Source organism: Papio anubis, chromosome 7 (genome assembly GCF_008728515.1).
Source record: "Papio anubis isolate 15944 chromosome 7, Panubis1.0, whole genome shotgun sequence".
NCBI lineage: Eukaryota > Metazoa > Chordata > Mammalia > Primates > Cercopithecidae > Papio > Papio anubis.
Window position 1 is genome coordinate 107,767,747 of NC_044982.1, and position 25,531 is coordinate 107,793,277.

Here is a 25,531-nt window from a genome sequence, read left to right on the forward strand (position 1 = left end):
TCAAGCTCCCTGGGACATTAAAACATATTGTGGAAAAGGCTGGCCTTTCCTCCAGACACCTGTGGGAGCACCATTGTCTGTGTGGGAGTGGGGAGGTGCTTCTTTAGGACTTGAGGACAAGCAGGTCCTGAGACATTCCTAAGAAAATTTGAGAGTGGCCAAACAGCCTTGAAAGTATGAGTATCACTCTCCAAGGCACAACACAGCTCACATGCACTCTGGCACTTACTGTTGGGTTAGGTCTTTAATTTAATTAAGTTTAAAAGACAGAATAGTGCAAAGTCTACTGGGACAAGCACCAATATTCCTACTGTGACGGTCAACAACTGCCAAGACTGGAATTTTATTTCCATTTAGCCATTTTGTTACTATTAATAATACAGAAAATATTACAGATACAGTCAAAGCCTACTCTAATCCCTACACAAAGTCTCATTCCCTTCACACTAGGAAGAGTTTGGATTACAGCCATTGACCAATCGTTTATAGTTTTATATGTTGTATGTGTGAGTATGTATAAGCATCCATAAACAATGTGTAAGCACATCTTAAGTAAACAGTATTATACTGCATGTATTAATGCACATATTTATATTTTTAGCAAAAAAAAGACCAAACTCGTTATGACTGTAGCAAAGTATTTCATCGTGTGAATAAACTACATAATATTGATCCATTTTTTTTTTACTGATGGACATTGAAATCATTTCTACTTCTTTGCTGCTGAAAATAATGTTGCACTAAACGTCTTTTATATGTCCGTCTTCATGTATCTTCTTGGCACACACATGTGCCAGTGTTTACTTAGAAGTGAATATCGGTCCTCGAAAAAGAGAAATCCCTAGCTCATAAGAGATGAGCATGTTCATTTTCACTAGCAGCTCCTTTATTAGTCCTCACAAGTCCAGACGTCTGTGCACACTTCCTCTAGAGCATGAGAGGGCTATTTCCTTATAGCCTCACCAAGGCCTGATACTGTCACACCATCTCATTTTTGCCAATCTGATGAAAAAATTATACCAACTTATTTTAATTAAATTGCACTTTTGATTGTTATCATCTCTCCCTAAGTCAACTGGCCATTTGCATTTCCTCTTCTGAGAATTGATTGCCTAGTCAACACCTTTGTTCATTTTTCTGTAAACATCAACCATCATTGCTGTGAAAGGAGCTCATAAAGCTCCTGACAAAAGCACCACATGATAATCAGTTATCCCTTTCCCTTCCCTGAACTCTAGCCCTTGTCTAAGTTGCAGGAACAGAAAGCCACAAACCTACACTGTCAAAATGCCTTTGCATAACTGTGGTTTCACAACATTGCTTTGTATTTTAGCAACAGTCCACGGGGGTGTACGTTTCTGCCTTTGGTCAAACTATTATTGAGGACATGATCCACAGCATTATTAAAATCTCTCCTAAAAACACCTACATAACAAACTCCTCTCAGGTCTCAAAGATCAGACTATAATATCCATTAAAGAGTGAATTCCTTTCGATAAGAGTAGTTCAGTAAATATCTTAGTAACCTCAGAATGCTTCCTTTAGTCACCCCTTTTGTCTCAGAATTCATGAGGGCCAGGAAAATTAGAGCAAAGTTTTCTGCACATCTCTAAAAGACTAACTTCCCTAGCCTAAGGTAATATTTTCCAGCTACTCTGTGTGTGTGTGTTTTCCTTTTTTTTAGAGTTTGCAGGTTGTTGTTTTATCTTTGCACATTTCACACTTAACATTACATATACTCATAGGATGTAGTAGACAGTAAAGCATATGAGTAAACACGTGGCCTTTGGAAAGAGAAATCGGATGTTTGCCATAGCTCTGCCACTTCCCAGCTGTATGGCCTTGGATACCCTACTACTCCCATTGCAAAATGGTGCTGCGGTATTGTTGTGAAGTTAAATGGCCCAATACAGGTAAAGTGCTTAGGATAGTGGCTAGCAAGAAGTAAGTGCTGAGTAATGATTAGCTGTTGCTGAGTAAACAATAAACATAGACATGCTTACATTTGTAGATTCACATAGCATCTGCCCAAGCTAACTTAGTAAATATGCATGCAATTCTTCATCAGTGTCTAAGTGGAAAGCAGACACTGCACTCTATTCAGGGCCTTGTAAGGTTGGAGCATGTGGACACTTGGGCCCATCCCCTCTATAGTTTGTCTGGTGGTGGTGTGAGTTAGAAGCTACTGGACTACCTACCCCCATATACACCTAATAAAAATTCAACTGGGACTTTGATGAAGTCTGGTGGACAACTGGGTGACTCAGAGGCCTCTCAGGACCTTGTGGGAAGGGCTCTGATCTACGGAATCTCCAGAGCTGTCATTCCTCCATCCCCTTCAGCTCCAAACTGCAGCCTCAGACAGACTACAAAATAGATTTCTGTCCCAGGCCCCTGGGAACCAGCTCTCTGTTCCAACCATCTGCTCACGCTGCCCCGTGCCAGCCTCCAGTGATAAAATAGATGAGTGGCCTGCTCCAAAGCTGCCCCAACCTCACCAATCTCCTACTTCCAGTTTGTCACAGGCCTCGCGGACAAACAGTTTGCTTCTCCAAATATTTTGTATATCCAGACGTTCCCATTTCCTAGGAGCAAAATAGTGCTACTATAGTCCTACAGGGGATCTGCTTCACCCCCACTTTCCACCATCTGTGCTAGGTTATTTTGATGGCTACATAATATTCCACTAAATGGATGTTCTGTAACTTTGTTTAATATACTGTTAAATAGGTTGCTTCCAGTTGCAAGATTAATTTTATACATCTTTGTGCAGGAAGAGTCACTGGATCAAAGAACAAGTAGAGTAAAATTTTAATACATGTTGTTATTCTGTTCCCAGGAGGTTGCATACATTTATACTCTCATCCACAGTGTATAACTATTTCTCCATACCCTCACCAACACAGGGTATAAACAAACTTCTTCATGTCTGTCCATCAATAGGTTTAAAAAAAGCCTCTCCTTGCTTTAATTTTTAATTCCCTAACAATGAGTGAGGTTCTGCATCTTTTTATAGCTTTGATAGTCATGTCAATTAATTTTTCCACAAAGTATCTTTCCATGTCTAATGCATTCTTTTTGTCTATGGGGTTGTCTGAAAATTGCTTAATGATTTGTATGAGCCCTTGGTTCAATAAGAAAACTTATGTGTTAAAGTGTGTCCTGATTTTTTCTCATATTATCTAACTTTTTTTGAAATTTTGATGTGCTTAAATTTAATTGGGGTTAATTTACTAGTCTTTTATTTTATGGGTCCTGAGAGTATTCACATGAGTTACTTCCTTTGCTCTTCACAAGGCCATAGGGAACATTTGTTTGTTTGTTTATTTTTATTAATTTTTGAGACAGAGTCTTGCTTTGTGTAGCCCAGTCTGGAGTGCAGTGGTGCAATCACGGTTCACTGCAGCCTCTGCCTCCTGGGTTCAAGAGATCCTCTCACCTCAGTCCCCCAAGTAGATGGGATAACAGCCCCTCGTCACCATGCCTGGCTCATTTTTGTATTTTTAGTAGAGACGGAGGCTCGCCATGTTGCCCAGGCTGGTCCCGAACTCCTGGGTTCAAGTGATCTCCTGCTCCGGCCTCCCAAAGTGCTGGGATTACAGGTGTGAGCCACCAGACCCCTCTAGGAACATTTATGATGTGTCCCATTTCACCTTGGAGCGAACTGAAGCTCAAAGAATAATGAGTGAAACTGGGTCTAGATCTTGAGCTCCCTAATTCCCCGTCCAGGCCTTCTTCACAGCCTGGCTGCCCTTCATATCTTCCAAAAAGGTCTTTCAAGTTGTCATTTTGTTTACACTACTCTTCCAAACATTTATATCCAAAGTTTAAAGGAAACAATAAGTACACAAAAAAGAAAGATAAGAAACAGACCTCAATATTGACCTTTTCAAATATTTAGTTGGTGATAGCGCAGAAGAGGGGAAAAGGGGAAACCGAGGCTGTCCTTGCTATTCACACTGGGAAGACGCGACCCTGGCTCACTCTCCGCAGCTCCAGGGAAGCTGGAAGCAGAGAACTCCCATATCTCTAATAAAGCCGGGCCTCTCGCAGATGTTAGCGCATTGCATTGACTCCTGGACACCTGTACTAGAGGCCCCTCAGGCACCTCCAACTAAATATGCCCAGAACTGAACCCGGCCTATCTCTTCTCCATCTCAGGTAAGCTGCCAGGTGGCCAAGGCTGGGAGTCATGATGCTTTCTCCTTCTGAACATCCACAATCGGGGGCAGAGACCTTCACCTTCCATCTCCTAAATACTCTACGATGGGTCCTCTTCTCTTCACCGCCACTCCCCGCACCCCTGCCCCACACCTCTCCCACCATTGCACGCGCCCAGTCTCCACGCGCATTTCCTCTCCCACCCTGCACCTCTAATGCAAATCGCACCACCGTCCCGCAGGCTGAAAGCTTCGGTGCACTCAGGACAAGAGTCCACGCTTCTTAAACAAACAGTCGACATTGTCTGCGACCTGGCCTGGCCCAACGGGTCTCCGTCATTGGCCATCTTAGAGTCCCGGGGCTCCAGAGCCCCTCCCACAACTGGACAAGAAGGAGGCGGATACGGCAGGACCTTACCAGGCACGCCGGAGGCTTCCGGGACCCGCCCAGGCGCTGATGCTAACTGGAGAGCCTGGCCCCGCAGTCTGTGGTCCTGCCAATCTTAGGGAGGCGGGATCCGTCTGAGGGCCTGCACCAATTCGGGAGCGGGGACGGGGAAAGAGGCGGGGCTACGAGCTCCTCCCAGAACTCCAGCTTTCAGGCACTCCGGATCCAGCGCCGCCGCTCAAAACACCAGCGACCCCGCGGCCAAGCGCAGTTCCCGGCGCAATGGACCCGACGCTGGCAGCCCAGATGAGCGAGGCTGTGGCCGAGAAGGTGCTCCGGTACCGGCGGGACATAGCAGGCTGGAAGATTTGCCGGGAAGGCGTGAGTGAGGAGCTGGGCGGGAAGGGGTCCTGGAGACCGCTTCGTGGAGCCCGGGTCCCCAGAAGCCCCCAAGCCACTCCTCTCCCCGTTGTTTTCTGCACCCCAATCCCCTGGACCCGATTGAGAGGGATTCCAATGGGATTGTTTTAAAAAAAAGATTGGGCCTGTTATGCTTACAATGACTTAAGGTGGTATCTGTTCCTTTCACTCAGTGAGTTACCCAAGGTCACCTGGCTGTTGAATGCTGTTTAGGACTGGAACCCTAACACCAGCCTCTAAAGCCTTTACTCTGTTCATTACAGCGTGAACCCCTCTCTTTGTCGTTGCCAGAGGGTAGCATGGGGGTAGTTTTGCTTGACATTTCTGACTTTTAACAAGTAGCCCTGGGTTGCTCAAGGAAACAGAATGCATGGTGGCTTTTAGATAATTTGAAAACCACCCACGGCTCTTGGAGTCAGCCAGTTGAGATCTTTTCTTCATCACATTCTGCTGTGGGGACAGCTTTACCCAAGACTAGTCCCAGCTTTTCCACGTATGGGTTGCACAGCCTTGGAGAGTCGTATCTCTTGAGGCCTCTGACCCCTCTTCTGTAAAACAGGGGATTAAGCCAGGTGACCAGAGACCTTCTAGCTCTAAAATTCTGTGGTTCTGTGCCTTTTGACAGAATGGAGTTTCAGTTTCCTGGAGGCCATCTGTGGAGTTTCCAGGGAACCTGTAAGTGCATGCCTCGTTCAAAGCTTACCAGAGGTGCCACACCCTTCCTGGTATCTTTATGGGTTTGCCTTTTAAAATATTCATATCAACCCTACAACCCGTAATCAATTGTCCTCCAGAAAAGCCTTACTGTGTTTAATGAAATCATTTTCAGCAAACTGTATTCTTGTGAAAGCTCACTGTCCATTTCTGCAGACCTGAAGGGAGGTGGGGCTAGTAAGTTTCAGCCCCTTCTCTGCAAGCCTGTCCCAAAAGAGTAGTGACAGACATGGCATGGTTCACTTTCTAGTCCTTAGATACAATCACAAGATAAACAAATTTGATTGATGCATTGGGGTCAAATTCCTTTTTATGCTCCAGGTACCGAGGAGAAGGCATCGTATATGGGACACCAGAGGAGGTGTGGGACTGTGTGAAGCCAGCCGTTGGAGGCCTACGAGTGAAGTGGGATGAGAATGTGACCGGTTTTGAAATTATCCAAAGCATCACTGATGTAAATCTTCCCAAGCATGTTATCTCTAGATAGTGTCTGGGCCCTGCTATAGTAACTCCCTCCCATTTCTTCTGGAAGGGGTCCGTGATACCTTTTGTCAGGGGAATATGTCCTGCAAACACAGGCTGCCCACTGCTTGCAGCATTGGAGGCCAGCCTCAGCCCAGTTTCCTGGTGGGAAATGTCATGATTCAGATAGGCAGAGAAGCCCCAAACAGAGTCTCTGGGGGTAGCATACCTGTTCCTTGTGTGGGGCTGCTGCACTAGGCAACACAGGACCCTCAGCCCCTGGCACCCACTTCCCTGAAGCCTGGGCCAGTAGCAGCCCCATGTACCTGCATGACCCCAGTTACCCTCTGGTATGAGGGTCTTCACGCTTTTTGCTTACATGCTTCCAACAGATTTTTGGGAAATTATGCATCATCCTCACACATCCAGTTGACATCTATTAATAACATTTAGTTGACAACTAAATTTTTATAAGTTGCAAAGTGTATCATTTTTGACATGTAAATATCAGTTTTGAACAAAGCAATGACATTCTTTTAGATGTATCTAAATAATATATAAATTTTTATTTAAAATACATGAACAAAGTTTATTAAATAGTCAGAAATTGTATGTAACTGTTTTCCTAGAACTCAAATTTCCATTCCACGTAGCCCTCTGAATTTTATCCTAATTTAATACATGGTTGTTCTTGGAAGTCATCATCTTGCATCATAAATATGCATAGAAATGGAAATTTTTTTAATCATATATTTCCTGTAATCATGAGACTAATTTTTTTTTTTTTTTTTTTTTTTTTTTTTGAGACAGAGTCTCACTCTGTCGCCAAGCTGGAGTGCAGTGGTACGATGTGGGCTCACTGCAGCCTCCGCCTCCCGGGTTCAAGCAATTCTGCCGCATCCTCCCGAGTAGCTGGCACTACAGGGGCACGCCACCATGCCCAGCTAATTTTTGTATTTTTGGTAGAGACGGGGTTTCACCATGTTAGCCAGGATGGTCTTGATCTCTTGACCTCATGATACCCCCATCTCGGCCCCCCAAAGTGCTGGGATTACAGATGTGAGCCACCACACCTGGCCAAGACTAATTTTTTTTTTTTAAATTGGATTGAGGTATGAGTGTAATTCATTAAAATAACATCATTATATTATAAATTCTGATAAATATTAAATATGACAAGTAAAACATTTTGCATCTTTAGCTGAGATGAATGGGAGCTCTTTTTTCTAATTAACTCATAAGTCCATGAAAAGATACAAACTTTTCAATAGACAACTACAAAGTAGAGGGGAAGCACAGGCTACTGGTGAGCTCAGGTTTACAAAAAAGTGGAGAATTACCAAGTGGTAGCTCTTTATCATTTAGTGAAACAATGAAAATATGGAGAAAGGGCTTTTCCTTGCAGACTGGCATTTTTCAGCATGCTTTTGGCAACTCTCAAATATCCTAATTCTAAAATAGATGATGGATAGATAGGTGGATGGATGGATAGGATACAGGGCCATGCCATGAGTTTGTCGCATTTATGACATGCGCTGCTGCTGTCTTCAAAATTTCTTTCCAAAGTTCTCCTCATCTTGGTTTCCAGACACTATACCTCAGGAATGATGCACCTGGGGGCAATCATCAGAGGTGGAAGCAGTATAATTTTTTTTTCAAATTTTTCATCACTTCTGCCATTACTGTTACAGAATACCAGAATTTAGAAATGACAAAATTGCCTTGTTTTTAACACCAAGTTTTGGAATGTGTTTAAGAAAGGGAAAAACATGAAATTCTAACACCAGTGTATACTGCCTTGATTACATATTGCAGCCAGCACTCCTAATTGTCCCTTTGCCACCCTGGAGGATTTTACACACTGGGACAATTCATGATAGGATGATTCTAGATGAATGGGCATATGCTGTGCTTTTCTTCATATGGGAAAGGAGACCCTGTGTGCAGGTGCAGCCTGTTCCCAGGCAGGTCGTTAAGGGATGAAGGAAACATGGAGTAGAGTCATCTGGAAATTCATCCTCATTGCACCCATTGCAAAGTGCTCAAGTGCCCCCAGGCATCTCATGCCCATTTGAAGATTAATTTCCTGAGGCCAAAAGTGTCTCTGCTGAAAAGTTTCTCAGCAACACGTGGTGCCCCAAGTCTTAATACCTGAGGGGAAAGACAAAGAGATGGAGACCTTTACCAGCCCCACTCACCTCCCCTGAGACTTCTCCCCAGGACTGTTCCATCGCAGACCTGGCCTGTAGTTCTCCATTGTGACCCCGAGAGAGCCTGGGCCCCGCTCTCTTGCAGGATGGGATGAATGGGAGAAAGCCCAGCATCCTTGGTTTATAAAATGGGAGTGTGGACTACTGGGATATGCTGAGATTGAGTGAGGTTCAAGGTATTCCCTCCTGGGGCTGGGACTAGGGTAAACCAAAGAGTTGCCCCAGGCACAACATAGGAGGCTGAGCAAGTGCAGGGTCAGCCCTAAAAAAGAGTGGCCTTTCTTCCCTCTCCCTAGCTCTGGTCCTGTTCAAATCCCATCTCCACCATGAGCTTCGTGCTGAGTTCCTTAGTCTCTCCAAGTGTCAGTTTCCTCACCTGTAGTAGGGATTAATGATACCTGTTTCTAAAGGTAAGGGACAACTGAGAGCTTTGTCCAGCCAGGCTCTTACTAGGTGCTCAATAAATGGTACCTCTTATGGTCACTTCAGCATGGCACTGGTCTGCAGCTAGATAGCTGTGGGCAGCCTGTGTCACAGCCCTCATCTTACAAACTGGGTGTATTTCCATGACACCTGGTTCCTGGGAAGATTTGCTCTGGATCTTACTGTTTATAGTGCCACCCTACTGTCAGTTCTGGTACCTCTCCCAGACCTTGAGGGATGGAGTGGGAGTTGGGAGAAGATGTCCGGCCAGCAGTCACAGCTACATGCTTCTTTGGTTTGGCAGACCCTGTGTGTAAGCAGAACCTCCACCCCCTCAGCTGCCATGAAGCTCATTTCTCCCAGAGATTTTGTGGACTTGGTGCTAGTCAAGAGATATGAGGATGGGACCATCAGTTCCAATGGTGAGTGGTGCCCAGAGGAGCTGCCATGCCTTCCTACGATGCTGGGCTTTCTCTTCTGCACCTCACAGTTCCTTAAGGAGAGCCAAGCAACCAGAAATCACCAGAAACTCACACTCTGAGTCCCCTACCTCATCTGGTTGGGTTTGGGCCATGGGGGTCTGAGGCAAGACAGTCCACATACCAGTAATTCTATGTTTAAGTCACGGTTTTGCCAGTGCCTCCCTTTTTTTTTTTTTCCTGCCGAAGCTCATGGTGTTTGCTGTAGACATGTAGGTTAGTTGGGTGGCAAAAAACGTGTGAAAAATCCATGGCCATGTCTTCTTGAGAGTTTGGGTGCTGTCCACTCCCTTAATGTCCAGTGAGGAGCAGGGCTCCTGCCTCTGCACAGCCCCTGCCATTCCTCCAATTCTTCTACATGAGAGAGTTGGATGCATCCATGCCTCTCCTGGCTGGGATTTGAGAGAGGCACGTGCCTCCTCCCACTCCCAAACCTTGTGTTCTAGAATGTTCTTTTCTCTAATATTCTTGACAAGCTTGGGAAAGCTATGTGCGTGTTTATGCGTGAATGCAGATGAGTGTGTGTGAGTGCAAGTGTGTGTGCATGTGTGTGAGTTTGTGTACACGCATGTGAGAGTGTATTTGTATGTGTGAGTGTAAGGGGCAGTAGGGTGGGAGTAGGGGGACCTCACGCCAAAGGGCAAGAGTCCCTCACAGACTCCAGGGCTGCAGGTAGTCCAGTCTGTGTGTTCTATGGCATCCCAGTGGCAGTGGCCTGACTGTCTGAAGTTGTAACTCACTGACATTCTGCACTGTCTTCCAGCCACCCATGTGGAACACCCCTTGTGTCCCCCGAAGCCAGGTTTTGTGAGAGGATTTAACCATCCTTGTGGTTGCTTCTGTGAACCTCTTCCAGGGTAAGGATAATTTCCTGCATTGAGGTACATGGCTCAGACCTAACCGTGCCTTCCCTGTGGACCTTCTCTGAAAAGAGGCACTTTGACTATGATTCAAAAGAAGAAAAATGCCTTACAGCTGTTTAGATTGTGACGATACAAAATACTTTCACACACATCTGCGTAAGCAGAACCTCCTGAGAGTACCTGGCACATGGGCAAGAATTGAGGGGAGGCGTTACTCTTATTTGTGATGCAGGAAATTTTCCCTGCAGCCTCCAGGCTAAACAAATGTCATGGTCCATTTAGCAAATGAGGAAACTGAGGTTTGGGGAGATTCAGTGACGTGTCCTGACTCAAAGGCTAGGAGGTTGGCAGGGCAGGGTCTGTGCTCCGAGTCCTCCCTGAATACCCTCTGCCAGACAGGAGCAGCCTTGAAGATAGCAGTCCCCACCCCACATTTCACTCAGTGATCATCTCTCCTCGGCAAGGAATGTGGCGGAACTCAGGCCTAAAGGGCAGTTCTGAGACCACACTGTAAGTCAGCCTCAGAATTGACCCCGGGGACTCTCTATTCCCATTTGCCACAGGTCATGGCCAGGATCTTGCCAGGAAATTTCTGTGTAATGAATTACCTGTCCCTCATTTATCCTGGGAATCATGCAAGTTGACAGCGAAAGAAACTGCACCTTGCAGGTGTGTCGCAGTGTTCCCTGCAGTCTCCACACAGACGCCTGGAGGGAAGGGGTCCGTGCTTCTACCACATTGTCCCAGGAGGCGGGCCTCGGCGTCATGGGATTATACCAAGCCCAGACCTAGCACCTTTATGTTACCCTCTTTGCTAAGCTGGCTTTTCAGACATCACATGAAGACTTTTCTTAGATGTAACACAATTTTGAGTTTGAAAATAGCACAGCTGTGCTCTGCCACACACAAACATACACACCTGCGCTCAGTTTCAGTTCTCTCAATATATAGGGTGCCCTAGATGCCCTGGCCTGGACTCATTTCCTTGTCCTCTCCCACCTAGTAGTCAGATGCTAGGACTCACCTTTCAATGGTGCCGGGTCTGACAGAGAGGAGTTTTCAGAATAAGAGGCAGAGTCATTTCTTCTCAGGGGCTGAATCCCATTGCTGTCTTCTTTTTGGTGGAATGCACAATATAATGGGTAGTATCATGCCCATAGCAAAGGTATCACGTGGATTTTATTTTATTTTATTTTATTTTTGAGACAGAGTTTGGCTGTCACCCAAGCCAGAGTGCAGCGGTGCAGTCTTAGCTCACTCTTGGCAACCTCTGCCTCCCAGGCTCAAGCAATTCTCCTGCCTCAGCCTCCCAAGTAGCTGGGATTACAGGTGCCTGCCACCATGCCTGGCTAATTTTTGTATTTTTAGTAGAGCGGGGGTTTCACCATGTTGTCCAGGCTGGTCTCGAGCTCCTGACCTCAAATGATCCCCCTGTCTTGGCCTCCCAGAGTGCTGTGATTACAGGCATGAGTCACTACGCCTGGCCCAATTGCATGGATTTTGCTGATAGGTTGGTTGGAGTCCCACAAAACCCTGCCTATATGAGGGTTTTAATTCAAGTGTTGACTCTTCCAACTCCTGTCTACTTGATTAAAAACATCATGTGTTCTCAGTAAAACTTTCTTCCAGAGCCTGCTCTGTGCAGTTATTCTCATGAGGCTGTGGATCTGAAATCTGTGACAATGATTATTCTTTTATTATTCTGTGAAGATAGGCCTATTCTGGACACTAGATTCAGCCGGCAATAATAGCGGCAGCAGCAGCTGCAAACATTTAGACAGCACTACTGTGTCAGCCACTATTCTAAGCACTTTGTATAAATTAACTATTTTTATAACAACCCTAAGGCACTGTTGTGATCCTGATTTTTAAGATAAGAATGGTGGGTGCACAGAGAGGTTTAGTAACTTATCCAAGGTCACATAGCCAGCAAGTAAGAGAGCCACAGTCTCATTCTGGCCATCTGGCTCCAGAATCTGGGCTCTTAACGCAGATACTGATGTCTCAAAACAGCTAGAGTATCTGTCCTCTTAGAACTTAGATTCCAATGAAGGCAGGAGGAGACAGACTAAACACAAATGTAAGTAGTTCTGTCTCGTGGATGCTCTAGTAAGTATCAGATGTTAAGTGCCTTGGGGAAAACTAAACCCAGATAAAGGTGCCAGGGAAAGGTGTGAGTGGGTCGTCTAGGGGGTTTCCCTAATAAGACATTTGAACAAAGCACAAATGCAGGGAGTCTTGGGCATGTTGGCGGAGTGAGCATTCTGGCAGGGGTATGAGCAGATGCAAAGTCTCAGAAGTAGGAGCAGGAGCCAGCGCAAAAGCAGCGCCTCTGAGGAACAGCACAGAGGGAGGTGTTGTGTTAGCAAGGGGAGAGGCTAGGACATTCGGCCCATGAGGTAGCAGGGCCCACAGCCTGTTGGGGACTTTCCTCTGAATAAAATGGGAAGCCACTGGGGAGGCCTGAGCAGGACATGCTCTGACTTCAGTCTTAACTGCTGTGATGCCCTGCTTCCCCAAAGAGGGTGAACTCCAGGGGACAGGGACTTCCTTCCATCTCAAAGCCTTAGCATCATCTGTACTGCACCCTCTCCCTCACCCACCAACCTCTGCCCATCCCACCTTTGCTAGGGCCTTCTCTCTCCTCTTGCTCTCTTGAGCAAGAGGCTGTGAGCAAGAGGGCAAGAGGACTCATCAGGGGTGAGGTGGTGTTGAGGCCAGAGGTAGTGGTGGTTGAGCTGCAAGTGACCGTGGAGGGTGGGGGAAATGTGTTCTCAAGGTGGAGGAGCCTGTATCTGTGGTCAAGGCAGCATTACAGTATCATTTCTGGAGCACTTGCTCTGTGCACAGAAAGGGTGCTAAGTGTGCTTCACGCCTACTCTCATTAAATCCTTCTAGCAACCATAGTGGATGCCTTCATCCCAGCCTTTTCTGAGGGGAGACTGGGTGACCCACAACTCCTCTGTGCCCCCTTTTGCCCTTTCTGTTGTTGTCGTCACATAATGGTGTACATACAAGAGCTACCACTCACCAAGGCCACTGTGAGGAAGAGTTTGTCCCATCCCACACGGCCTCTCCCATGTTCCACCCACCACAAAGCCCAGTCCTCACCCAGAGGGAGACATGATCACGGAGTCTCGTTTCTCACTCACCTGTTCATGTTTCTAAAGAGGATGCTGCTGAGAGGTGATGCGGGCCAGAGGAGGCCCAGTGGGAGGAGGAGCAGGGATGAGAGAGAAGGCCCTAGCAAAGGCGGAATGGGCAGGGGTTGGTGGGTGAGGGAAAGGTGGAGTGTGAATGATGCCAAGGCTTTGATATGGAAGGAAGTCCCTGTCCCCTGGAGTTCACCCTCTTTGGGGAAGCAGGGCACAAGCAGAGGAGAAAAGCCACAGCGCAGAAGAGCACATGCTCTCCCGTCTTATGGATCTGTTGGCCCCCATCCTGCTCCAGGCCCGTTGTCCTTCTATATGACTTGGGGAGTGAGTTTTGTTTTTTTTTTTTTCTTTTTTGAGATGGAGTTTTGCTCTTGTCACTCAGGCTGGAGTGCAAAATGGTGCAATCTCAGGTCACTGCAACATCCACCTCCCAGGTTCAAGCGATTCTCCTGCCTCAGCCTCCCGAGTAGCTGGGATTACAGGCACCCACCACCATGCCCGGCTAATTTGTGTATGTTTAGTAGAGATGGGGTTTCACCATGTTGTCCAGATTGGTCTCGAACTCCTGACCTCAGGTGATACAACCGCTTCGACCTCCCAAAGTGCTAGGATTACAGGTGTGAGCCACCGTGCTTGACCCTGAGGAGTGGGATTCTAAAAGGTCTCCAGTTCCAAACCTGTAGCCTGCATGATGTCAGGAAACATCTCATGGGCAGGCATAGAGCTACCTGGGGTTCCTGGTGAGGCTGAGGCTGTGGACAGTTGCATTCAAATAAAATGCCAAATGAGCTCCACAAAGCCCATACTACCTTTGTTGTCCTGGCCGTTGAGAAGTTTGTCACAGTGAAGATTGCTTCATGTCCCTACCAAGTTGTGTTCCGTCTCCACATTGTGTGCCCCTTTGATTCTGGACTTCCAGTCTGCATCTGTGCCACCTGCCGTCCTCTGAGCTTCTGCCCTCCCCCACCCCCGGCCAAAATCCCTTCATAGGTGCTCAAATTATTCGTCAGTTCTCTAAATAGCGGTTCTCAAAATTTTGGCATAAGGCTTTATTATACCCTTAAATATATTTGAGAACTTCATAGGGCCTTTGTTCATGGAGGTTATAGCTATCATTATTTGATGTATTTGAAATTGTAACTGGGAAATTTGAGAAATGTTAAAAATATTTTAACATAAAAATTCACTGCATGTTAAATAACTTTATTTTTAAAAACTGTATGTTTTTAGAAACAAAAAATATCGTGAAAAGAGTGGCATTTTTACATTTTTGCCCATCTCTTTCATGTCAGCTTAACAGAAGCTCATACCTGCTTCTGCATGCAGTCTGTTGCAATATCACACATCATGTAACCTCCAGAAAACTCCACCATATGCACGTGAGAGAAGGCGAATCACATGTTAGTGTTGTTATGAAAATAGTGTTAACGTTGCAGACCCCTTGAAAGGGTCCCAGGAGCCCCCAGGAGGTTGCAGACCCTAAATAGTGAAGGGCAGCATCTCTTCGTTCCTCTCAGGGCCTGGCACAAAGTGAGTTCTCCGAAAGCATTTGCTGAGTGAATCAGGCAGCAAGGTACTGCGTTTTTGGACTGGGAGTAGGGACTTCTCCCTCCCTGGAGGCTTGGAGAGGCTGTGGACTGCATCCCTGACAGGACGAGATTCCATCCTGAAAATGAGCAGGTCCAGAGAGGACCCCTGGGTAGAGGGCACAGCAAGGGATGAGACGCAATCACTGTATCATGGCCATTTCCACTGGGCTGGGCTCTGCTCACCTGCCTGGTGCTCATCCCCAGCATCTCTGCTGTAGATCGTAACACAGCTCTGCTGTTGCCTTTACAGGGAACCCACCAAGACCAACCTGGTCACATTCTTCCATACCGACCTCAGCGGTTACCTCCCACAGAACGTGGTGGACTCCTTCTTCCCCCGCAGCATGACCCGGTTTTATGCCAACCTTCAGAAGGCAGTGAAGCAATTCCATGAGTAATTGATGAGCAAAGAACTCCCATGACTCATCGAGGAGCTCCAGCTGTTGGGATACCAAGGAGCCTGGGAGCATGCGGAGGCCTGTGTTCACTCTTTGGAACAAGCCGATGGACTACACATCTCTGAGAATGCCAACCAGAGGCGGCAGCCCACCCTTCCTGCCTCCTGCCCCACTCAGGGTTGGCATGCGATGAGCCATTCATGTGCTCTAAACTCCATCTGCCTGTTACCCAAACATGCCTCTCCTGGCAGGGTAGACCCAGGCCTCTAACCATCTGACAGGGACTCGGGCTGGACACCGTGTGATGCACTCTGGCCCCAAGCCTTTATGTGCCCATCACTCTCAGAGACCACGTTTCCCTGACTGTCATAGAGAATCATCATCGCCACTGAAAACCAGGCCCTGTTGCCTTTTAAGCATCTACAGCTCCCTCAGTCCTGTGCTGCAGACCCTCAAATGTATTTTTCTGATACAGACCATGTATATGGCTTTACTGCCACAAAAGTTTTTTTCCTTTAAAAAAGGTGTCAACTTGGAAAATAATGGTTTAAAAATGGGATAACCATTAAGGAAAAACACTTTCAATGTATCTTCCATTTGATGAATTTGTTTTTCTCTCTTTATCCCCTCATGGTGGACTTCCATGCCCTCAATGAAACCAGGCAGTGTGAATCTGTTCCAACCCAAATCTGCAGCATTAGGGATGAGTTCTTGGCAGTGATTCTGAACTGAGCATGTACTCACGTCTGCATGGGGAACTCTGGGGAGAAGAGCCTTCTTTTTCTTTCCCCTGGGCATTTGCCTTTCCTTGTCTTCTTACTGAGGTGGAGGCAGGAGATCTCTGTCTTCCAGGCCTTGGCCAGCCCATCCTGCCATCAGGAAAGATAGACGAGCATGCCTCCCTCTAGCAGCCCTGGCTGGAATCTCCCCTCTAGATCCTGCTGCAAGACTGCACAAACCCACAGGGGCCATGTCCACCCAGGCACATCATCAGAACTAGGGAGCACAGCCTTGCCACCTGGAAGGGGCCTCAGCAGCCATGCAAGTTTCTTTCCCTATCTCCAATCCAGAGAGGGATCCTCTAACATTCTCTAGCAACCTTATCTGCACCCCCGCCACCTTCCTTGTAAGAAAGACCGCGTGTGTCTGACTAAAATCCCTTCACGTTGCATTTACCCAGGTTACTATTGCGCGTGCAGGATGTTTTCACAGTGTTCTCAGCCTTTGCTCCTCCAAATAGAAAACATTTCCCCTGTGTTACTGTTACTTCCCTATTTTTGAGTCCTGAGGTGACTGTCTCTTAAATGTGCCAAGATGTGAGCAAGCTTTAAAACACGACAGCTCAGTGTTAAGGGGGCAGAAAGCTTCCTCTTTCTGTGTTCTATTGCAACTACAGATTCCACAATCATGCCTTAAGATCTTTTAGCTAACACCCTTTTCAAGAAATCATCAGGCTCTTGGATTGACTTAGAATTCATTCATTCATTAAGTGCTTACCGAGTCCCCACTCTGTGGCAAGCACTGTTCTATATCAACTTCTCATGAGCTCAGCCAATTCTAGGTGCACCAGCCAAGGAAACTTCATGCCTGCCCCCTCTGAGCTCCATACCCTGAGGTGATGGTCTAACCAAGATGGGATCGCCTTGTCCGGCCCTGTGTAGCCAAGTAGAAGGCCAAACAAGTTAACCAGCAGGATAGAAACTGCTCTAAACCCATTATTCCTTGGGATGAATAGAACAGTGAGCTGAATGCCTGCTCTAATGAAGCCATTAAAGGGGTTTACAGTAAGGTTAGGAGCCCAGCTGGGTTTTCTGAGTCTACTGCTGGGAAACAGATTCTTCACTTCCTGTGGACCCTAGAGAAGCCATCGGATTACATTAACATGGCTCCACTGATGATGGCCTGAGAATTACTACCTTTTGTGTTCCATCTGTTGTCCTTGCCAGGTCTTCCCCCACATCCTTACTTCACAGGATCAGGGGCTGAGAAGAGGCCAATACTCTGGCCCAGGCCTGGTCAAGGGATGCTGGTTGTTGCTGATGCAAAGGCACATTGCCTGGTCCTTAGCTTGACAATCAGGCACCCAGAGATGACCAGACCAAATATCCCTTTGGCCAGGCGCTCAGGTATTCCCTATAATGTTGTGCACTTAAAGCATCTTGGGCTGACAGTCTCTACCGAATCACAGAAGGAAGGACTCAATCTGCCGCATCACTTACCAGCTGGATAATCTATTTACTGTACATTTTTGCCCTCATATCAATACATTGGCACAGAACCATACACTGTAGAAGCTGCTGTGATCACCAAAGGCAGTGTCCGTTTAGCCCTGAGCACAGTGCTTGGCATGTGGTAGGTAAGTAGTAGCAATTTTATTTGATACCCTCATATACATGCTGGTTCCTTCTGTCAGCACACCTGTTCACGCTTTCAGCTTGGTGCTTCATCTGGACTCCTCTGTTTACTGGCTCCACCACCCTTCCCTAGGATTACTTCTCCAATCCAAACAAAAACAATTTTGCAAATCTTTCATGTGACAAATTGTATATTTCATAAATGACCCCAGCAATATTTCCTCTCCCCTTAAGCCTAGGCAGGTTTGTGTCAGCTCTAACTGATGGAGTATAGTGGAGGTGGTGCTATGCGACATCCAAGGCAAAGGTATAAACAAGATGCAGCTTCTACATGGCTCTTGCACTCCTGAGATGCTCATCCTGGGAATCCAGACACCATGTTGTGAGGAGGCCCAGGCCACAAGGAGAGGCCACCTATAAGCATTCAGGCCACCAGCCCCAGGTGAGTTGCCAGCCAACAGCCAACATCAACGGCCAGATGTATGAGTGAGTAATCTCACATGGTCCCAGCCTTTGCATGACTTCAGCTGACGCCAAGTGAAACAGAGATCAGCTGCCCATTCCAATCTCTGCCCACATTGCAGATTCATGAGAAAAACAAATGTCACTGTTTGGGGGTGAATCATGACACAGTTACAGTACTTGAAACATTTTTCAAAGCCAGGCATGAATTTCATATGAAATCACAATCCATTTTATTTGTGGCACCACAATATTATCATTAAGCTCTCTTTTTACACGGTCTACAATTTGTATCAACTACCCCAGTGTGACTCTGCCCTTACTTTAGGGACAACCCTTTTGCTGGGTGGTGTCCTAGAAGGTCTGGGCCCGGGCAGCAGCCACTGGGAAGCCCACCTGTGCTTTCCCCCATCTGGGTAGGGCGGCAGCAGAGACCCTGAGAATCAGCAGTTATAGGAGCTATGTGTTACTGGCTTTGGCTTCAGCATGTCCTGCCTAGGAGTCTGCCGCAGCCGTGGTTTCCTTGGGCTGGAGGCTTTTCCTCCTAATTACAATCGTGACAGGTCCATCAGGCAGGGCCTTGATGATGTTCCAGGCTTCAAACCGTGTGAGGCCCTGCATGGCAGTGCCAGCCAGCTGCAAGATTTCATCTCCAGGCTGGATTGTCTCACTTTGTTCTGAGGCTGCTCCTGAAAGGGAGAAGATAATGGGTTCCACAGATGATGGGGAACAAGAAAAGTTGCCTCCTCTCCTTGATCTCCAGGGAGCCAGGATAGCTTGGTAGAGAGTGGGGCATCATCCCGTGGGAGCTTGCTTGTTGGTGGTTCTAAAATGAGGCATCTCTTAAGATGGTGACTCAGAGGTTAGGGAACCAGGCTGCAGCTCTCCATGGCCCTTGGAAAGGGATAGCCCATGCTGTCTCCAGGGGAGGGAACCATCAGGCAGCTCCGCGCATTAGCCTGGCTGGAGCACCGTCCATAGTTCACAGAAGACTCTGGGGAACTGAGTCCTGCCTAGACCCTGCTTTGGACACTGACCCAATATCCTATCCCCTTCACATTTGTTCTCCGCATCTGATGAGGACATCAGCAATAGGTGGTATGGGAAGAGGGCTAGTGAGACTTTTGTGCAACAATCTTTACAGGGATCTTGCCTCTGAGTGGCATGAAGTCCTCTGTGTCTACATAAAAAAGGAAACAAACATATATGCCCCCCACTATTTCAAAGCTGCATGTGAAAACAATGCTATTTTACTTGTTTATATTAAAAGATAATTTCCCATCCATTTGACACAGTGGTCTTCACAAATCCTGAATAAGAGTAGAAGACAATACTAATCATAGTAATGAAAATATAGCTAAAGTGTATTGGGCATTTATTTTAAAAGGCATTGTGCTAATGTTTTGCATTTATGACAGTAATCCTATGAGGGATGTATTATTTGTGTTTCCTTTTAACAGTTGAGGAAACCAAGAACTCAAGTAACTGGCCCAGAGCTTCACAGCTGCTAGTGGTAGGCCCTGGGCTGGAACCCAGACTTTCTGGCTCCAGAATCTGCATCTCCCCTCCCACATCACGCTGCAGCTGGTAGTCTCATCCTCAACATTTAAGTAAATGGGTCCATGGTGGTGAAGTGACTTGTCCAAGGTCATGCTACTAAGGTCATGTGGCAGCACTAACACTAGAATCTAGTCCTCTTGACATTGAACCCAATGTTCCTTCTAAATTGACCTTCAAAAATCAGAAATATATTTCCCAGAATTGGGGTTAACATGGATTCTGGGGGGAATGCCATGTAAGCCTCACTGTACCTTCTGGGTTTCTGCAGCTGCAGCAGAACTTCCTGTAATGAAACCAGTTGGCAGCAGGAGCTTATGGTGGGTGAGGGACAGAGCTAAGAGTCCCTTTGGGTCTCAGTCCTAAGAGCCCTCAGATACACACCTGTACCTCTTTACCTCCTTTTATGGATGAGGAGCCTCAGGCCCAGAAGGGAATGGTCACTCAGCATGTTACAGGCAGAGCTGGGACTAGAACCCGGCTCACCTGCCTCCCTCTCCAGCACTCCTCTCTCTACAACCCCTTGCTCTGTGGCTTGGAGACCTCCAATTTGAGGAACACCAAAGAATCAAGGGTGGTTTTACGTGGTTGCCACAGTCATTCATGATTTTCACAGGGAAATCCAAGGGACCCCCATATCAGACTGATTTGTACTCCAATCCCTGATGAACCAAATAACAAAATTTTAAATAAAGGCAGGAGCTAATGTGTCGAGTTCTAGGGTAAGGCAAATGAGGCCAGGTGTGCAGTACAAAGTCAGACTGTCTTTATTTAAACTTCGATATTTTGTTCAACATGTTTTTCTAAAATTAACTTAAACACACTGCATTAAAATAGTATTGATCTGGGTGCAGATTTTGGCACCCCTTTAAAATTTTGCACTGTAGGCCAGTGCCCCACTGCCTCACTCTAGAGTCCTGGCCCTGCCAACCCAAACCAAGCCCAGGACTTAGGTGTTTATGAGGACCCATCAAAACACACCAGGGATTCAGGGGATGTCAGAGCAAAGGAGAAAAAGTAGAAAAAGCAGAATTCAGCCCTAAAAAGACCAGCATGCCTATGAAGAGGACATGGAGTTGTGGGAAACCAACATAGCCCAGAAAGTGCCCAGAAGCCTTTTGGGGGCCTGGCCACATGCCCACAACTGGAGAACCCACAAAGAACCAGATACACCCCACACCTTTGAAAATCCTGTTAATAGTGAGAGGCTTGTCTCCATACAGGGAGCCCTTCCCTCCTTCCAGGCTGAAGCCCAGCCCTGCAGACATCTTCTCCAGTGTCACCGTGTAGACTGTGGCCTCTGCTGCTAAGAAAAACACAAGGTGTCTGTTAGGGATCCTCTCCTCTCCCAGGCCATAGATGCCCTGGGCATCAAGTGAGCCCGGGGTGATGCTGCCCCCATGTTTGCACACAGGCATATGTAAACACAGACATACATCTCAAACAGTGTACTAGGCAGGCCACACATTCTTGGGGTCACAAATTACTGAGTAGCCCCATCAGGTCTGGCCACACATGGCCAAAGAGGATGTGGCCCATGTGGGAGTTGGGAGAACTTACAGGATTCTACAGAAACATCACTGGCTGCAGAGGCTGAGGCTGCAGAGTCAGTGGTGGAGTTGAGGTCGGGCATGGACTCTGCAGTCAGCTTCCTTGTGACAATCACAGCTTGCCTGGGCTCTCGAGCTTGGCGGAGAATGGCCAGGGCATCATTGTGCGTGGTCCCCTTGAGAGACTTGCCGTTGATGGAAAGAACCTCATTGCCCTTCTGAATAGTCCCTTCCTGGGAGGCCAGCCCGTTTGGAAACACTTTGTGAACCTGAGCAAACCAAAGGAAGTCAGGACCAGAAATCACTCAAGTCAAGTCCACATACTTGCTGGAGGAGGATTGAACCAGTTAGTCAATGCTAGAGGATTTTTAGGCCAACAAAGATTAAAGATAATTGTGTCCTAGATTGGAGCTGCTGGCACAGAGGCCAGCATTCCCTCCTTCTCCATCCAGAGCAGAGATCACCAGCAATAATGACCAGGTAAGCCCTCAGAATCTATCCCAACACAATGTCCTAAACTGTATCAGCACAATTCTAGTTGGGAGTCCAACTAAAATCTTTTTTTCCCAAAGTAGTTTTCTCAAAACACTGATTCGATGACATATTTACGGGTATTGTGTAAGAAAAGGGCTTTTCCTGTAATTTTTTTAAAAATAGAGACAGGGTCTCTCAGTGTTGCCCAGGATGGTCTCAAACTCCTGGGCTCAAGCAGTCCTCTCACCTTGGCCCCCCACAGTGCTGGGATTACAGGTGTGAGCCACCCACCCGGCCAAGAAAATTTTTTTTTAAATCAAAGAAACTTGAGGAATACTGGGTTAAACAAAAGCTCTGAAAATGTCTACTTTTAAAAAGCAAAAGGCATTAGGGGGTCTACAGTGCAAATTTGCATGGCAGATTTCTAAGCAAAAGGCATTAGAGGGTCTACAATGCAAATTTGCATGGCAGATTTCTAAGTATTGGCAGGGTATTATGGGGACTCCCAAAATGTTTCAACAAAGAATTATTTTCTCATAGAGAAATGGTCGGTCTCATTTGGCAGAATGCATTTTGAGAAACACTCTCATAGGCAGTCTAGACATTTTTATAGCTGCTCCCCTAGAAATTCTGACTCTTTACCTCCAATCACTTCTTGGTCCCCTTTCTGCAAGATATGTGGGATAAACAAACACAAACAAATCTCATGTCTCTGCCTCAGCCTCTTTAATGAGGTCCATTAATAATTAAGGGGACTGAGTGATAGCATGCATGGAAATCACTAAAATGTGGTACCTGTAGTTTTGCTTTTATGATGGGAGCAAAGCTCTTTGCTTCTCTAAATTGTTTTGGTGTTAGAAAAATTCTGTTACATCGTTAGAATCGCCAGGCTGTAAGATCCAAGCATGAAGCAGAACCTCCCCTCTGAACCTCAGGTTCCTCAATGCTAGAGGATTTTTAGGCCAACAAAGATTAAAGTTAATTAAAGGAGGAACCTCAGGTTCACTTGACCACTCACCGTAATCACCTTGTTTTCTAGATCTGCTCCTCCTGCCAAGCTGAACCCAAGACCAGCACCTTCCTCCTTGTGTAAGATGGTGACATGGATGCTGTCTAATTGCTGCAGGAGGAAATACATACATTCAAAAACAATTTTACTGCAAGAGGATAAACAGTTTAACATCAGACTGACATCAGACTGATTTGTTATCTCAAACCCCAGCTTGGCCAGCCTCCAAGTTACATCACCTCCTTAAACCTCAGTTTCCTCATCTGTAAAGAATGGACTCTTCAGGAGTCATGGGAAGCTTAGAAGAAAAAAAATGTATGTAAAGCAGCAAGCATAATTATTTTCCTCTCTCATTCACCCCATCCACACCCGGGCAGGGGGCGTTCCATGAATCAGTCAGAAATCATAGCATGTTGGACAGTGTGAGATGAAGTCAGGTTGTAGGACTTCAGGTAAAAAAAAACAAAACAGGGGTCAGTGCTCTTCTGCAGGAATTGGTTGCTCCTTCTTCCCTTCTACTTCTCCATGGGTCACAGCAGCAGCACTAAGGAAATCCAGCTAACATCTTGCCCCAATGCACAGTGTGCAAGTGTGACACACACACACTCACACTACTACAGTACTACTTAGCCTAGACCAGGACTCACATGGAGCCAGGACATCGTCAGAGACTCCTAATCCAGTCTAGAGCAGGGGTCTCAAACTCAGATGCCTATAGGAATTAGGCAGGTCCCTAAAATGAGCAAAATGGGCAGATGTGAGTGACAGCAAAGAGCCAACGAGTACATCTGCTCAAAGGGTCAGCTCTACATAGGAATACAGACCTAGCGCTACCAGATCACTTCCCTAAAAAAAGTCCAGGTTTCAATTCAGGTTTTGTCATATATAGAATTCAGTATTTTTTTAATCACCATGCAGACCAAACAAAATACACCTACAGGCTCTTGGGCCACCTGTTTGTACCTTGGCACTAAGGAGTAAATTTATATCAAAGAATTCACTTGCTCAGGGCCACTAGAATTCACTTGCTAGGCCACTTGTAGCTGTCCCTATGATCCTAAGACTTGGAGCCCCTAAGACCCAAAAGCATGGAAGGATGAATGTATCTCACTGCACCCTCACCTCCAAGCCCCAACACTAGCCCAAATCTCTCAACTCTTACCCAAGTATCAGGTTACTTGCCTTGTGGAAGGCTCTTCTCAGGTTAGAAAGCAAATACTCTCTCCAGAGCAGCTCAGGCAGAACAGCTCTTCATGTTATTTCATTTGCACTGAGTAAGGTCCTGGGGGATGATGGTCCCAGGTGATGAGTGAAAGCCACAGAGAAAGAATCTCAGCACAGCAGCACCTTGTGCTTACCAGACTCACCCACATTATTGATGTGGAAATTGCAGCTATGAGGCCTCGTTGTATGGAAAACGAGAACCTCCTTATCCTCTCATCCTAGTCTGGATCATTCTAGTGCCAAAAGCCTGCGTAGGCCTGGGGCAGCACCTAGAGGGTGCAGGACCTACGAGCCCGAGCTCATCTGACTGCTGGCCCCAGCTCAGCCTGACCACTTCCTCCCCACACCCCTTTGGGTCATGCTCAGAAAACATATGGGAAGTGAGACTCTCAGAATGACTTGACTGAAGTATGGGGGCCTTGTGAGCCCTGGGATCAGCCACCTCTCCATGCAGAGTGGAAATAATGAAAGCTCCAGGTGAGAGCTCTTGTGACCCACATTGTTTACAATGGACAGCATCCCACAACAGACACATGCCAGGACAGCAGCCCATGGTTTGTGGAAACAGCATTGAACTTGAACTTGGAGAGAGAAAACCTAGGTTTTGTAACCTTGATTGAGCCTTACCTTTCTCATTTATAAAATGACAAAAGAAGATGCAAGAAGTCATTGAACCCTTCTTTTGAAAGCAGTTCACAAGCTAAAAGGCTCTCTTCAAATGGAAAGTCTTACTGTGGCCAAGTGCTACCATGTCCAACCATCACAGGACACAACCTGGGTCTGATGTCAGCAGGCTACTCAAGCTACTTCCCCTCTGGCCCAACTAAGGTGGCCACACAGCCATAATAAGCCATTGGTTACTGCAGATGCTTACAAAGGAAACCTACCTTTAATGTTGCTTCATCCAGAACCTTCACCTCCTCGATGAGTTGTTTTAATTCTTCTGAGCTCAGCAGGGAGATAACAGACTGACCAGACTGATGGGAACTGTGGTCCCCATCATCATCTTCCTTGGCTTCCGTGAGACCCTCTGTATATTCTCTCAGCTCTGAAAGGCTTTCATAGGGAGAAACAACACACAGTATGAACAATCCTATTAAAAAGAGATAACAGTAATTGTATAATTAGTCTATCCCAGGTGTGGTGCCAAGCATTTATGTGCATATTATTTGATGCAACAAATCTATGAGTAGATACTAGCATCCCTTCACTCTACAGATATTTCCCAGCAGCATAAGAACAATAAATAAAATTAATAAATGCAGAGCTACTTTGATCAGAGGGAAGACCAAGCCCCAGCCCTACAGCAGGAACCCCATGGCATGCCTGACATCCTCTTGGTTCTGCAAAGAAGGTCTCATTCATCTCCTAATTTGAGCTGATGAGGAATCTGAGGGTGAGTATGGAAAGAACCTGCTCGTAGTCAGATTCAGTGCCTGAGCTGAGACTAGGACCCAGACATCCTAACTCCCTGACCAGGGAGATGAACCCACGTGCAGAGTACAAGTGGATTCCATTTGGAGAGCAGTAAGAATTCCCAATGGATAATCTGGCCTCATTCTGGTCTTTCTGAGTAACCGCAGGACATTTCAGATGTGCATCAACCTTCCAAATCTCCACAGGTATGCATCAGCCCTCAT

The 25,531-nt window shown here is 46.6% G+C and overlaps 2 protein-coding genes across 13 annotated transcripts in view; one reads left to right on the plus strand and one right to left on the minus strand.

The window, feature by feature from the left end:
• The first annotated feature begins 4,616 nt into the window (after positions 1–4,616).
• STARD5 (StAR related lipid transfer domain containing 5) lies at positions 4,617–15,866 on the plus strand. 2 transcript variants are annotated; one of them, XM_009210774.4, is made up of 6 exons: positions 4,617–4,878; positions 5,594–5,643; positions 6,004–6,136; positions 9,082–9,199; positions 10,020–10,113; positions 15,114–15,866. In XM_009210774.4, the coding sequence occupies exons 1-6, from the start codon at positions 4,831–4,833 to the stop codon at positions 15,259–15,261; spliced, it is 591 nt and encodes a 196-aa protein (XP_009209038.1). In that variant the 5' UTR covers positions 4,617–4,830; the 3' UTR covers positions 15,262–15,866. The 2 variants fall into 2 exon arrangements, with proteins under 2 accessions (XP_009209038.1, XP_003901351.1); XM_003901302.5 differs by having other exon boundaries at positions 4,619–4,929.
• Positions 15,867–18,286: 2,420 nt separating this feature from the next.
• Positions 18,287–25,531, minus strand: part of IL16 (interleukin 16) — a 130,070-nt gene continuing 122,825 nt past the window's right edge. For 6 of the 11 annotated variants that reach the window (XM_003901301.5, XM_009210768.4, XM_009210769.4 and 3 more), the window contains 5 exons: positions 24,779–24,947; positions 22,677–22,778; positions 21,195–21,453; positions 20,815–20,940; positions 18,287–18,766 (listed from right to left, as the gene is read on the minus strand). In XM_003901301.5, the coding sequence (XP_003901350.2) occupies positions 18,573–18,766; positions 20,815–20,940; positions 21,195–21,453; positions 22,677–22,778; positions 24,779–24,947 (850 nt within the window). In that variant the 3' untranslated portion in view covers positions 18,287–18,572. Of the gene's footprint in view, positions 19,258–20,814; positions 20,941–21,194; positions 21,454–22,676; positions 22,779–23,849; positions 23,950–24,778; positions 24,948–25,531 lie in introns of those variants that run through there. The other 5 variants (XM_009210767.4, XM_009210772.4, XM_021940821.2 and 2 more) reach the window with 3 other exon arrangements.

Excerpts from the sequence above, each read along its gene's own strand:
- STARD5 (XM_003901302.5), top strand. The coding sequence starts at position 4,831 with ATGGACCCGACGCTGGCAGCCCAGATGAGCGAGGCTGTGGCCGAGAAG. Across the intron at positions 4,930-5,593 it reads GGAAGATTTGCCGGGAAGGC|AATGGAGTTTCAGTTTCCTG; the intron begins GTGAGTGAGGAG and ends GCCTTTTGACAG. Across the intron at positions 9,200-10,019 it reads TGGGACCATCAGTTCCAATG|CCACCCATGTGGAACACCCC; the intron begins GTGAGTGGTGCC and ends ACTGTCTTCCAG.